The sequence below is a fragment of the Seriola lalandi genome, unplaced genomic scaffold (genome assembly GCF_002814215.2).
Source record: "Seriola lalandi dorsalis isolate HSWRI2012SDOR001 ecotype SW California unplaced genomic scaffold, Sedor1 jcf7180002054471, whole genome shotgun sequence".
NCBI classification, from domain to species: Eukaryota; Metazoa; Chordata; class Actinopteri; order Carangiformes; family Carangidae; genus Seriola; species Seriola lalandi.
The window spans coordinates 73,640-87,248 of record NW_019525024.1 but is presented as its reverse complement, the minus strand read 5'-3'; the positions used below and the strand labels follow the sequence as shown (position 1 = coordinate 87,248).

The 13,609-nt window shown below is 39.2% G+C and overlaps 1 protein-coding gene across 1 annotated transcript in view; it reads left to right on the top strand.

Moving 5' to 3' along the window:
* Nucleotides 1–2,549: 2,549 nt before the first annotated feature.
* Nucleotides 2,550–13,609, top strand: part of pkd1a (polycystic kidney disease 1a) — a 68,872-nt gene continuing 57,812 nt past the window's right edge. Inside the window, exon 1 of the mRNA XM_023411861.2 lies at nt 2,550–3,026. Coding sequence (XP_023267629.1) covers nt 2,752–3,026 — 275 coding nt within the window. The 5' untranslated portion in view covers nt 2,550–2,751. The remainder of the gene's footprint in view (nt 3,027–13,609) is intronic.

Sequence of the window (13,609 nt, the reverse complement as noted above, 5' to 3'; positions counted from 1 at the left end):
TTCCTCCTCAGGGAGCGCCCTGATGGCTCACCAGTCTGAGGTTTTCTGTTTGCTTGACTCAGGTGATAGTCCCTGTGCGTCTTTGTATAATGTGGGTGTGTAGCCCTTTGAGACTCTAATTGTAAATTCCCTCCCTGCTTGTCTCTGTTCACTGTAAAAACACAAGAATATTTGAAAAGTTCCCTGTGTAAACGTGTCTCTGTATCTTTCTGCAAGACTGCACTTCAGCTTCACATGGGTTCAAGAGCTCAAGTTAAAATGTAGGACTGTCTGATGAGAAAGTATTCAGCATTTGTGTGAAACACCTGCCACCAAATGAAAAGACAAGTTCCAAAATGAAATGTGCACTTCATGGTAATCATTACTGGCATCAAACTAAAACTCATTACCAATGTTAAATTCATTTTTTTAATAAGAGCTATTTTAGGATGTCAGATTTTAAGATTTTTATATTGAACAAGAGACATGAATTTTTAAGCTATTATGAATATTTTCTCTGTGATGTTTGTCTATCTTTGTCGTCTTTTTTTTTTTATATATATATATTCTCTTGAAATATTTAACATTTCTTTGTTCAAAGCCATAAAACTTTATTTTTTAATTGCAGTACAGATCTGAAAGTTTACAAAGATATATGAAATATACCGACCTGAGTTTTGCAGAAATGTAGATAAATTATGCACAAGACATACAGAACAAAGTACAAAGACTAATGCAGAATATATAGGCTACGGCAGTGTGAAATAAGTCGATTTTAACGACCTTAAAGGAGAAACGAAAGAGAAAAACTATATATCAATAGTTTAACATTGTTATGTACTCTTGCGTAATATTTTTGATCATTGTAGAAATCATTGGCAGGGCTGTTATTCGTTTTGAAATGTAAGCATTTGGGTTATTTGGCCTGAGCTCTTCCACTTGCACATATTTTGCTTCTCAAATATGAACTGTGAAATGCTGCCGATGAGGATAAGAGAGTCTGAGGGTCATTGTGGAACTCTTCTTTTCTTTGTACAGAGCTCCAGATGCCTGCAGGGAGGATGGGTGGGCCTCGGCCAAATCAAATACCCAGGAAACACCTCTAACACGTGCCCTGCACTGCCTCAGGAAATACCGCAGAGAGATGGAGGGGTGAGGGGGTGTTCACCATATTCTTTTTTTTTTTCCAAAAACGCCATAAAATATCAAGTTTTGCAGCTGTCATTTCACAAACAAATCACAGCAAAGCCGTGTCATTTCAGCACCTCAGTGAGATGACAAGTTTCTGCGGGTGAAGGAGGCCAAACAGCATCATATCACTGCCTCAAGGAGAAGGAATCCTGAGTAGTGGCTTCTTACTATTTCAGCGAATTTATACATTTTCTGTATTTTGTACTGTGATACTTTTTTTTTTTACCTTTTAAATAATTTCAGAACCTGTGCATGCATAGTGGAGGTTTTGGCAACGGGGTACAGCTTTCCTAAGCCGACACACAGCTTCTCCTCTGCAGAGATAGACAAACATGTATGAACCGGGGTTCTTCATGCTGCTTTGGCAAAATTAAAGCATTAGTGTGCTTAACTGATTTAATTTGATGTAAATTGAGTTTAAAGGGATTTTGTGTTCGCTTGGCTCAACCTCATGCTGAGCCTTTTAAGTAACACAGGCTGCCCAGAGATAGACTTTCTGAGAAACATCAAAAGAGGCCTGCCAAGTGAAAAACCTCCATCACCTCTCCATGACACTTCTGAAGATGAGCTGAGAAGAAAGAGCTGAACTAAATTGTTGAAATATACATATAAGCCCTGGATATGTCCCCTCATCTGGCCCCTGCGAGAGAAAGACTTATAGTATATAAAGACATCAACAGTGTCTTTATATGACAACAAAGCTTGTCATTATAACCAGTGAAAAATATTTCATTGTATTTCCATGTCCATTATCATCTTGGTTGAGCATTGATATTTCCATGATTTAATGGACCAGACCCTCAGGGCCCCAGGAGCCCATCAGTTGGATGTCAGTTTCTAAAGTAATCAGTTTGTTATTACCTAGAAATGTGTTTGGGAACATTAACACTAAAGCAGATCATCAACTGAAATGGGCCTTTCTCATCATTGTCTGTCTTACCAGACAAATTTAAATGGTAGCCTATATATTCCTAAATAAATGTGTGTGTTTTATCCCCTAGCAGGTTAATCCAACCCCGACTATGATGACAGAAAGAAGACCACAAATATTATTATGTAGACTTGATTAAATATGGATATTTTTTTTAATTTTCCTTTTTGAAATTGTTTTTATTTCAACAGAAATAGAATTAATACTTTTTATTTAATACAAGAACAAATTTTATTTCCGATAATTTTTTATCGTTTGGACTATTTGATATTTAATGCAAATGCAGTAGAGGATAATTTTGGGATATTTAATGCCCTAATAAAGCAACAAAGCTGTGTGCCAGGTCTCAGCGGTGGTTCAGGGAACTGCATGAAGTAGAAGGAGGAGGAGAGAGGAAGTTCTCCAAAACTTTTTTTCCCCTGAAAAGGATTCTGGAGAAGCTCCGTTAGATTTTCAGAGGAAGGGGATCCGACCAGAAGACTGAGGAAAACACAGGGGACATAACGGTGTCAAAAAGTCCGTCCCTTCTTCTGTGTTTGTCTCCTCACATGAAAGCCGTGAAAAAAGGACGCGTGTTGTTTCTGTGTATTTTGTGCCTTCCCAGACTGAGAGGACTTACACCATCAGAGGCGATGAGATGTGAGTGAGCTATGCCTTGTGGAAATGGACAGACTTTATCCAAGCGAAAACATGGCGTCTGCGTACCGAGGTATAGCTTCTTTTCCAGTCTGCTTGTGGCGCTCTGCTGCCTGGAGGCATGGGGCTCCGGGCCGCAGGGGGACGGCGGCAGGAGCTGCAGCCCCTGTCCCGTTAACTGCAGCTGTGCCCTGGCAGGGCCCCAGCCGTCCTGCGTCGTCAACTGCTCCAACATCGGGCTGGAGAGGGCCCCAGCGGCGGCAGACATCCCGCTGGCCACCAGCGTGCTGTAAGTAAAACAGGTTGGGAAGGAGAGGATGTACAGTGGAGAGTGCATTAACTCCGTTTAACTAGGTTTTAATGGTTGGAAAAGATTCAACACACACTACTGAGGATATAAAACACAACAATTTCTTCTACTTTTTCTTCTTTTTTTTTCTTACTTAATTGTCATTTCATTTGTTTTCATGGTGGAGTACAGGCTGGTTTACCATGTTGTTATTTACAACACATCCCTATAGGCCTATTTGAAAATTGAGAGAATGCTCTCAGCCCATCTATTGTTTTTGTTGTTGTCATGCATGGACCTGAAACAATTAGTAGAGGTATGGATGGATCCAGTTACAGAAAGTCCATGCAACTATTCAATCATTTGAGTCACTGGTGAAGCAAAAAAAAAAAAGCCATTTTAAATAACTGGAAATTGATCATCCTTGTGTTCTGGGTTGTTGGAACAAACCCAGCAAACTGAGTGTGTCCCCTTTGGTTCTGGGAGTGATTAGGTTTTTTTTCACAATTTTCTGACATTAAACATTATGATTAATTGATACAAATAAGTCCTAGTAATGCATAAACACTGACAGATGTGGTGATTGGATTACTATATAACTATATAAACGTAACACCAAGCCTGCACTGTGGACTAGTTGTTAAAAAGATGGATAAAATAAACAAAAATATTTCAAGAAAACCCCTCAAAATTTGAATGTGCATAATGCAAAAACAGCATTTTCTCTTTATTTGAAGGTTACCTTTTTTTGTGGCCCAGGCCTGCATCAGAGGCCATACTGCTAGGGACTCTGTTTGTGTTTGTGTGTGCATTTGTGTATCTCAGTTTGGTAGTTTAAAGGGAGCTGGTCACCAAAGAACCAGTGAACCTGGTGTTTGAAGTGCAGATCAGTCTTTCGCCTCTGGTTCTGCTGCAGCGAGAACATTCTGTTCTGCCCCGACGGAAGCCATATGTTATCAGTTATTTGTTTCCCCTCTAACTACCCTCTTTTATTTAACTTAAAGATTTACCCTATTTACAAGGCCGGCTATCAATGCACATTATTTTGTAACTTTCTTATTGTAGAGACGTGAGTTAATTATCATATGAATGTTGTTTTATGAGGTTTTCTGAAGCAGGGTAAACATGTTTCAGCTGAAATTCCTCTCAACTAAAAGCAGCATGCATATTGAGAATATTTGTTAACCTACCCTCTCATCTCAACAGCTTTCCTTAATATTGCTTGACATTTATAGTGATGGTATTTGCATAAGAGAGGAAAAGTGCTCTCGTAGGTGCGACCCAAATTAGAGACAGATCTTGTTGCAGGATCTGTCTCTAATCATGTCCGACTCTTTTGGAGCCCTAATTGCATCAGTCTAGATAAACCTCTGTGGTCCTACTGTACCAGCAGAAGCCATATGTAGATGTGACCGGCTGTTGATATACAATACTCGCTAATTTGGCCTCTTGGTTCCTGTTCCCACCCTATGAGCAGAAGTATGGAATTAAAATCAGATATTTTGCTTTTAATTAACTAGGATTTCATGGCTGACTGTGGCAGGGCGAGACATCCAGCCTAGATCCAGTGGAGAACTTAACAATATTCATTTTAAAATGCTGCAGGCAGTGCTTGGCCTCTTACCTATCCACTCATTATTTAAAGAATAAAAAAGAAAAGATCATATACCTGCATGGACTTGTCTGGGTAATGGCCTTCAGACTGCCTGAGGCAGAGAGAGATGAGAGTGTAGGACTCAGAGATGTAATGTATTAGATAGTTAGCCCTCCTGAAGTCACCTTGATCCCTGTCTCATCATAGAACTTAGTTTACCTGATCATCAAGACTACCGTAAATCTTTACGAGGTGCATTCACAGCATGTCTTGCAGTAAATAATGTCAAACTGATGTTGTTGGTATGAGAGGAGGGAACATCATCCATCAATATTTTTTATACTGGTAATTATATAAAAAGTTGATCCATGTCAATGGATTTGTCATGACTATAAAATGTTTACAGACATGGCTTAGAACCTTTGAAAAGGTCACTTCAATCTTCCTTTCCTGTCTCTTTGGCTTCCCTCCAGTTTGTTATTGGCACCGTTGTGTGTGAATTTGAGACCTTGGAAGACTAAACAAACCCTGGATCGCAACTTGATTAGTTGTTAACGAACTGCTCACAGAACAGGGCTGTCCTTTAATCATCAACTAGGAAAAATGTAAATGAATAACAGGCCAAAGGGGGTGTCCATGGCTTGGCCAGCATTATCAGTTCTGCATTCATTGCTTTCATTTCATTCTGAGGGGATGGCAGACGAAGCAAATAGGCTACTTTATAGTGTATTCAGTTATCCTGAGTGCAAAGTGACATGTTTAACTTAGCTTGTTTTCGCTGACCACCACTCCAAAACACAAAGATATTATATACATATATTTAAAAAGTAGCGGCAAATTGCTGGAACTTTAAAAAATTTACTTAAAACAATTAGTTATTAAAATATTTTATTTAAATAATCGACTAATTGGTTCAGCTCTATTGCACACATAAAATGAAACATAGGCATTCAGATCCTAATGCATCTCACCTTGACAGATAGAGGATGGTTTAAGCAATCACCTCGCTCGTTAAATACTTGGTCTACCATGTAATGTAACTTCACTGCTCATTTCCCCTGAAGTTTAACAAGCCATTTCTTCGGGGTTCCTCCACTGTAAAACAAGAAAACCTGGTGTTGCTGTCAATATCACAGACATTTGAATCATTTTTATGCAGATTTATTTTGTCATTATTTTTGCAATAAATGGACAAAAGGAAACCAGCATGGTGCTGTAAAATGTGTATCTGGCATTAGTGTGGCATTTCTTCAGATGCATTAGCTCTGGTAAAATGATGGAAGCTAAACAGAAGCTATGGGATGGCTTCTATTGTCTGTATGAGAGAGACAGAGAGGCATAAGAGGATGAGGCATGGCTGAGTTACTGCTGAATATTCTTGACCTTGTTGTTGTTTTTATAAAGACATTTAGACCACTACAGTGAAAGCTGTTTTGGCAAGGCAGATGGTTCTGACTCTGAATTTTTGTTCTAAGTGAAATAATTAGTTTAAGTTTTCATGGTGGTTGTGAATTTAGTGTCATTTATTACAGCTGTCAATCTAAATAACTGTTCTGATTAGGAAAATCTTGACTAGAACATTTGATCAAGGCTTCAGCATACTAAGATACATACTGTATATTGAAATGAAAATTGTTCTAAATAATACTGTGAAAACATGCTGTCGGCCTCGATGGATTTTGTGCTTGTTTGCTGTTTAATGTCAAGTCCGTTGCCAACGACAAAATCATTGCACTTTTCTTTCAGTAAAAAGCAACAGATTTTCATTTGAAGGATTGATGGCAGTGCATTTTTGCATTCAATTGCTCCCCTGATTTCTCATAGGACAGACACAGCATTATTACTGAAGCAAGAACATGTCACCTTATAGGAAAAAGAACTAAATTTAAATGAAAACCAATGTTGGATCCTCTGTTAAATACCAGCTCCTCTCCTCTCAGTCTGTGCCCCTGTCTGGCCCCAGATCTAAATGCCATGGACTTGCCCCTGAAAAAGAAAGTCATCCAGTGGTAGTGGAGCATTTTAACATATTGCAGTGTGCCTTTGGAGAAAAGCATTCCCATTACACACCAGTCCATCCGTTCCAACCCACACACACACAATAAAAATCTCTTAACACTTCATTCAGACAGTTTATGCAACTCTGAAGTCACTTATGGGAAATGCTTGTGGAATAGACGCAGGTTTTTTAAAGTCTCTATAGCTTTTGTTTAGTATGCAAATTGCTGTGACACAAATCTTCTCGGCACTGTGTGTTCTGGGACGCTCAACGGAGAAAGTCAATAAGAAATTCAGTCAACATCTGTTTAAAAGTACCGCACACTGAGATGAGTTCACAGTGGAAGACAAGTGGCTGGTGGGACACAGCACAGTGCACAGATTTCTTTGGCCACATTTTATTTAATGTATTGCCTCTGTACTTAATGTGGCCACTTAGTATTTCAAATGTCAATTTTTTTTCACTTCTTTTGTAAGATTGGTCGCTATTGTCAGTAGGGTATAAAAGCAAATGTCCTTACATACAGTGGAGTTGTTTTATTTGCTGAATCATTTGACAATTCAAATAAACAGTACTTTCCACAAGTCTCAGGTCAGCTAGAGAAGAATCCAGATTACACCATAACAAGTGCAGAAGTTTTATAACAGCAAAAAGTCACCCACAGGTGCTTTGCATGTGATTTGGAAACTCAAAAAAGGAAAAATGTTTGATTTTATTTTATTTCATATCAACAGTACAGCAGATAGGAATTATTTTTATTATTCGATTCGGTATTTAAGTCATAGCTATACAGATAACCATACATCTGCTGCCATACATGCTGTTAGCATGCTAAAGTTAGCATTTAGGACAAAGAAATGCTGTGCCTAAGTACAGTTCAACAGAGCTCCTGTTCCTGTTAGACTTAGGGAAATGGAAAAATACATAACTTACCAGTAGTAAAGAACATTGTTATTATTCATGTCAAGTAACAAAGAGGAGTAAGTATTTAGTTTCAAAATGAACTTTCCTTGACTTTGTAGAACACTGTGGCTGTCTTGGGCAGTACACCGTTTACCTGAACTGTAAACACACTCATGGTCTCACAGTTTCTGGTCCTATCTGCCCTGCTCGGGAGAATTTGTGGCGTTACCATGGCAGTGGGATGCATATATACACACACACACAGAGACACACTGCAGGCATGGAGATGTGCTTTTCTGCTATTTACAACAAGCAGTTTTGGCTTCACACTGGGTCATGAGGCTTCACAGCTGTCAGACACACAAGACTCAATCTGAATTTCTGCCTTTTTCTCGATCACTCTCTGTCTGTACTCTTCTCCTCCTGCAGAGGTGGTTATCATCCACACACACACACACACACACACACACACACACACACACACACGCTGACTTTAATGAAGTGGGAAAGGAAAGATTGAATGTACGGACCATATGCGAGGGGGAATTTGTTGTGTTACCATGGCGATAGTTACTAGTGACATCACTCACAGAAGCACAGACATTCCAGAAAGTCATAAATAAGAGGAGGGAAGAAACAGGAAGAAGAAGAAGAATACTAGACGGCTCCCATCGTCTCCTCCTCTCTCTCCCTGTGTGTGTGTGTGTGTGTGTGTGTGTGTGTGTGTGTGTGTGTGTGTGTGTGTGTGTGTGTTGCTTACAGAACTGTCTTGGTTCATTATTAACTCACTGAAGTTTGTTGTCGGTGTCGGTGGTTACATGGCAGACTGAAGACGGGTCTCATTTTTGTGTTGGTTGGTGTGTGCGTGCATGTAGGTGATGCAACATTCACAACTACACTAGAGTTATCTTTTGTCTTTGAAGCATTCTTACACTCTTGTTTAAAGTTTGTAGCACTGCAGCTCTTTTTTAACTAACAACTTCCAACCAAAATACACATGCTGTGTCATACTCAGAGACTCATATAGTTAGCTGTAATCCTTCCTGCCAGACCTCTGCCAGATGTGTTGTATTCACAGATGGAAGAGCCAAAAAAAGAAACAGATAAACAGACTGGTAAACTAATAGGGTAACACAGAGGATAAAATACAAGTGTTTATTTTTGACTTTATTTATGTGCCAGTTGTCTTGGCTTAACCATGCTGGAGATATGAGGGTTCGTTTTCATATCTACACAGGAAAGTCTTGTTTTTAAATTGTATAAAACTAAGAATGAAACTTCATACTTGAAACTTGCCTACACTGCTTTTCCATCACGCTAACTATAAAGCATCACTTTTCAAGAGTCTGTCATATTACAAGTTTATTGAACTGACTGTTTTTGTATCTGTCCTGTAGTTATATTACTCTCTGTGTGCCATCAATCAGCCTATGCAGGAATAAATTTTAAGCTTATGTTTGACAGCGAGAAATTGACACAACTTAATTACCCCAAAACATATAGACGAAATTTGCAGTCACATCAATCATGCTGTCCATGCTCTGCAATATGCCAAGAAGGTTTGATAGAAATAACAGAGCTAAAAATAAAAAAAAATTACACTGATGCTTTATAAAGTAATTGTCCGCTCAAAATGTATTCTTTGAGTATTAAACACTTAAGCAGTGTGGATGGAAAACGTTTGTCGATTGTTCATGACAGAGAACAGCAGCTTGAATTCGGTCAGTAGAGTGGCTCTCAGTGGTGACAAGTAAAACAGCAAAAAATGTCCATAGAAACTAAAACAAGACAAAGATAAGTTTTGCAGCATAATCCACCACTCTGAAGTCCATCCAACATTCAGTATGTATGAAACAGCCAAATGTACGAGCTTTGAGGATTCTGCTGCATTCTGGAAAAACTGGACGGTGAAGAAAGGAATTATGCTGCAAGCAATCCACTGAAACTGACTGAGGTCAAGCTACTTTTACAGCCAGCCACCATTTACAGCTGCCTCCAGAGTGTGTGTGTTTGACAATGAAAACATAGCTTTTGGGTGGAGGTAAATGGACCTTTGATTTGTACAGAGGGACAGTGTGACCCACATGCAGACTCGAATAGAATAGACATTACATATTACTCTTTGAGTGCATTCAGGCACGTGTGCTAGGTTGAGTCTTGTTATGCGATAGAGAAACATACTGTGATAGAGCAGAGCGACATGTGTTAAGTTCAAAAGCATGTAAGATGGTGCTGGGAAAAAGGGAGGGAGAATCTGAGACCGACTCCACAAATGCTGTAAAATACCCTTAATACCATCAACATGACCACTTAATTAAAGTAATTCATGATGACAGCTGTGAATGATGTATGTGGCTCAGTACAGCTAATGTTTGTCTTCTGAACTGAGGGCTTTATGATAATGAAGTGGTCCAGGGCTTTTTACATTAGACCTGCATTAGTGATTCATCTAGTAGATTGGCAAGCGTAGCAGACTGGTGGATCTTCCTGAGGAAAACACAAACAAGTGTGCTCACAGTTGCAAAGACTGGCTGGTATATTTTAAGAAGCTTACCCTTACTCCCCTGTGTCAAGTCTAATCAATTCAGTTCATTATACTTTATTGGCATGTCAGGTGAACAATATCGCCAAAGTGTCAAGGATAATTCTAGGATTATGACTTGAGAAGAAAAGAATATAATTCATTTAGTAAAATGTAGTTAATAAATAGAAAAGAAAACAGTAAGCTGTGTGTGTGTGTGTGTGTGTGTGTGTGTGTGTGTGTAATAGGCTGTGTCAAGATATGCCATATTCAGTGATGTTGTTTTAGTTATGTGTCCCTCGGTTGTGACACGCAGTCACATATCGTGCAGCTAGGTTTGCTGCATGTCCCTCCCCTAACAGAATAGGATGCTTTTCACTGTCATCTGGCTCTGTGAACGTTGGAATTAACAAATCAGATTGCTTTAAGTATGCCACTCTGATAATATTATATTTGTCACATTTTAAGAGGAAGTGGATCTTTGTCTCTACCTCACCCGTCTCTTTCCTCTGCTGGTATCCAAAACTTCTGTGATCCCTCTTATTTATATTCATGGTTTAGGGCCAGGTAGGAATTGAGTTTAGTTTGAGTTTCGGTTCGATTCATCCAATGTTCCAGATAGACGTCTTTTGTTAATTTAATAAACCTCCCCGGGTATACTAAGATAAGTGGTTGGAAAGCAGTGCTGGTCTGAGGTTGAACAGTATTGGGCGTTATTTGATCAATAAGTCTTCAGACTCTTTTAGAGGTTCAGCTTTTTGGTTTGTAGTGCCTGAAATCTTAGTGTGCCTTGAGGGCTCGATTTGAGATGTAACCAAAGTATTCTTTTTTTCATGCACTGGTTGGTGTTTTTATTTGGATGTTTAATATGGACCTGCAGTATTCTGCATGCAGTGCCTCTATGGGATATTTGTCCCATTTTGTGTGGTCCTGATGACTGAGCAGACCCCAAACGTCTCTACCACAGATGGTCATCGGTTGGATTACACTGTCAAACACTTTAGGACACATTTTAATTGGAATGTGTAGTTTGTAAAATAGTCTTCTAATAGCATAAAATGTTCTACATGCTTTTAGTCCACTGCCAGACCAAAGTTACCTGAGGTACAGATTTTGAGCCCCAGGTAATCATAATATAGGATGTGATCTAGGTGGATTAATCTTAATTGATACTTGGTTTCCTGAGATCTGGGCATCTTTTCTGACAGTACTGCTCCGGGAGATCCAGGTGCTGCTGAAGTCCTTGTTGTGAGGGTGACGGGAACCGTACGTCATCAGCATGGAGCAGGAATGAATCCCTCTACACCCCTTTGGAGAATTTTTATAATATTACCCCTCTTACCAAAGAGAATCAAAAGCCTTTTTAGTAAAATCAATAAACATGCAAAAGCATTAGTTTTAATTTTTAGTTGTTTTGGGGTACGTAATGATTAGAGTGTAAACATGGTCAGTAGTGCGGTGATTTGGTAAAAAGCCAATTTGACCTGCAGGGCATTACGTTACATAAGGAACGCCAGCATTCGGGCATGGATAATGCTGCAATAAACCCTCCACAGGTTACTGCTCACACAAATGCCTCGGCAAATGTTAGAGTCTAATTTATCTCCACTCTCATGTATTGGGAAAATAAGCCCCCGGCTCCAGATCTCAGGAACGCAGTCTGACTGAAGAACGAGCTTGAACAGCTGAAGCAGGGCCTGTCTCAGCTCGGGGCTGCTGTGTTTTTGCATCTCTGTCCTGATGCCGTCAGGTCCACAGGCTTTAGAAGATTTTAGTTTTTTGTGCTTTTTGTCTAATACTTTCATAGTGATTATACAATCAGTGGGGTTCTGGATCTTTAATTGTCGATTCAAGGATTGTCAAGTGATTGTTTTTTTTTATTTATTTCTGTTCGTGATTGAGCTTGTTAGCTAAAATTAGCTCATTTAGTTTTTCAACATGATCTTTCCAAATGTTACCATTTGTTATTTAAGTCGTTCAGATGCTCCCAGGCCTGATTTTGATCAGTGGACTCCTCAATTTCTCTTAATTTCTAATTATGAAGTAGATTTTTCTTTTGTCCTTTTATCTGGATGTATTCTCTCACATGTTTGCAGTATAACTCTTAACTTTTCAATTCATAGTAAGACCAGCTTTACTTTATTATTTATGATAAATATAATGTATTTTTTCAACAGCCATGTTTAATTGGTTTGATTGAAACTGCACAGAGAGGAATGTATTCATTAGATCAGTGATTTCAGATGAGAGAAGGGTCCGTGTCAGTGATGGCATAGTTGACTACACTAATCCCAAGAGCTGAACAATATGTGACCCTCCCTTAGTCTCTGCTTTGTATTTTGATGTGAAGATGAAGAAGAATAGAAAAGGTTCAAGGACGAGAGCGGAAACCTGTAGAGATTCAATCTTGATTATATAAGCTCAAGACATTTTTTTTACTTGTTAAAATTCTAAATAATCAATGCCCTGTACAGGAGCTTCAGCCAATTTAAAACTGTATCCTTTGGACTGGGTTGTGTTAGGCAGTGAGAGAGAGCAAGACAAAGTGAAACAAACTATGGCTGGTGTTCACGGCAGAGGAAACATTTGACTTTTGCTCCAGCACGACAAAACAAATTAATCTGTTGTCTCCCCGTTGTTACTTTATCTACAGAAAGAACTGGAGAGAATAATAATTGGATTTTGTTCCCTGCATTTAGATATAAACAGCCAAGACTACAAACTTGCAGTGTCTGTTTGTGTAGCCTGTTCACTGGGCACAGAGAGTCGCAAACATAAAGATATTCCAGAATAACACTGTCCTGCTTGGGCTAAACGTTAACATGGGTTTTTGAGGCTGAAAATGGAAAACTGGATTGTTAGCCTCTAAACTGTGGAATTACAACCTTGCCAAAATTCTAATGACATGTAAATCAGAAGTATGTAAAATTTTCATTCAATGTCATGATACCATTTATATTCATAACAAAAAGCCTGTTTTGCATCTCAGTTTTCAAGTTAAGGAATGCACATTTGGCAGCCAATACTAAACAGGCAGTGTACATGCAGTCCATGTCCCTTGTCATTTTCTGATGCACAATTAAAAGAAAAATGGAACTCAATCCTCCCATTTGTAAGTCTACAGAGGATCCATGTCTCTGGATCTGTGAGGGAGGGAGGCCAAAAAAAAGTCTCATTTATTTCATGCCAGTGAACCTGAAAGCCGCAGAAGAAACTGATGCAACAAGGAACACAAGCAGAACGAGCAGAGAGCACAGTGAACTGATGAAGTGCTGCATGCTGTCTCCGAGCTCATGGTGTGGAGGAAGCTGAAGCTGAAGAAGTCCTCATCTTCACTACAGATTTTGCCGGCAGCAGCAGCAGACCTCTGTGCTTCCAGGGTGGCTGACGCTCTGCTTGTTTCGATGATGTTGGAGGCTTATTTAACTCCTATATGACACACTTCATTAATGTGCTCTCTGCTTGCTCTGCCCTTTCTATTTCACTTGTTCATTGCATCAGTTTATGTTAAGCTTCCCACTTTAGCAAACATAAGATAAATTAGACTATAGTGCTGTTTTCTACAA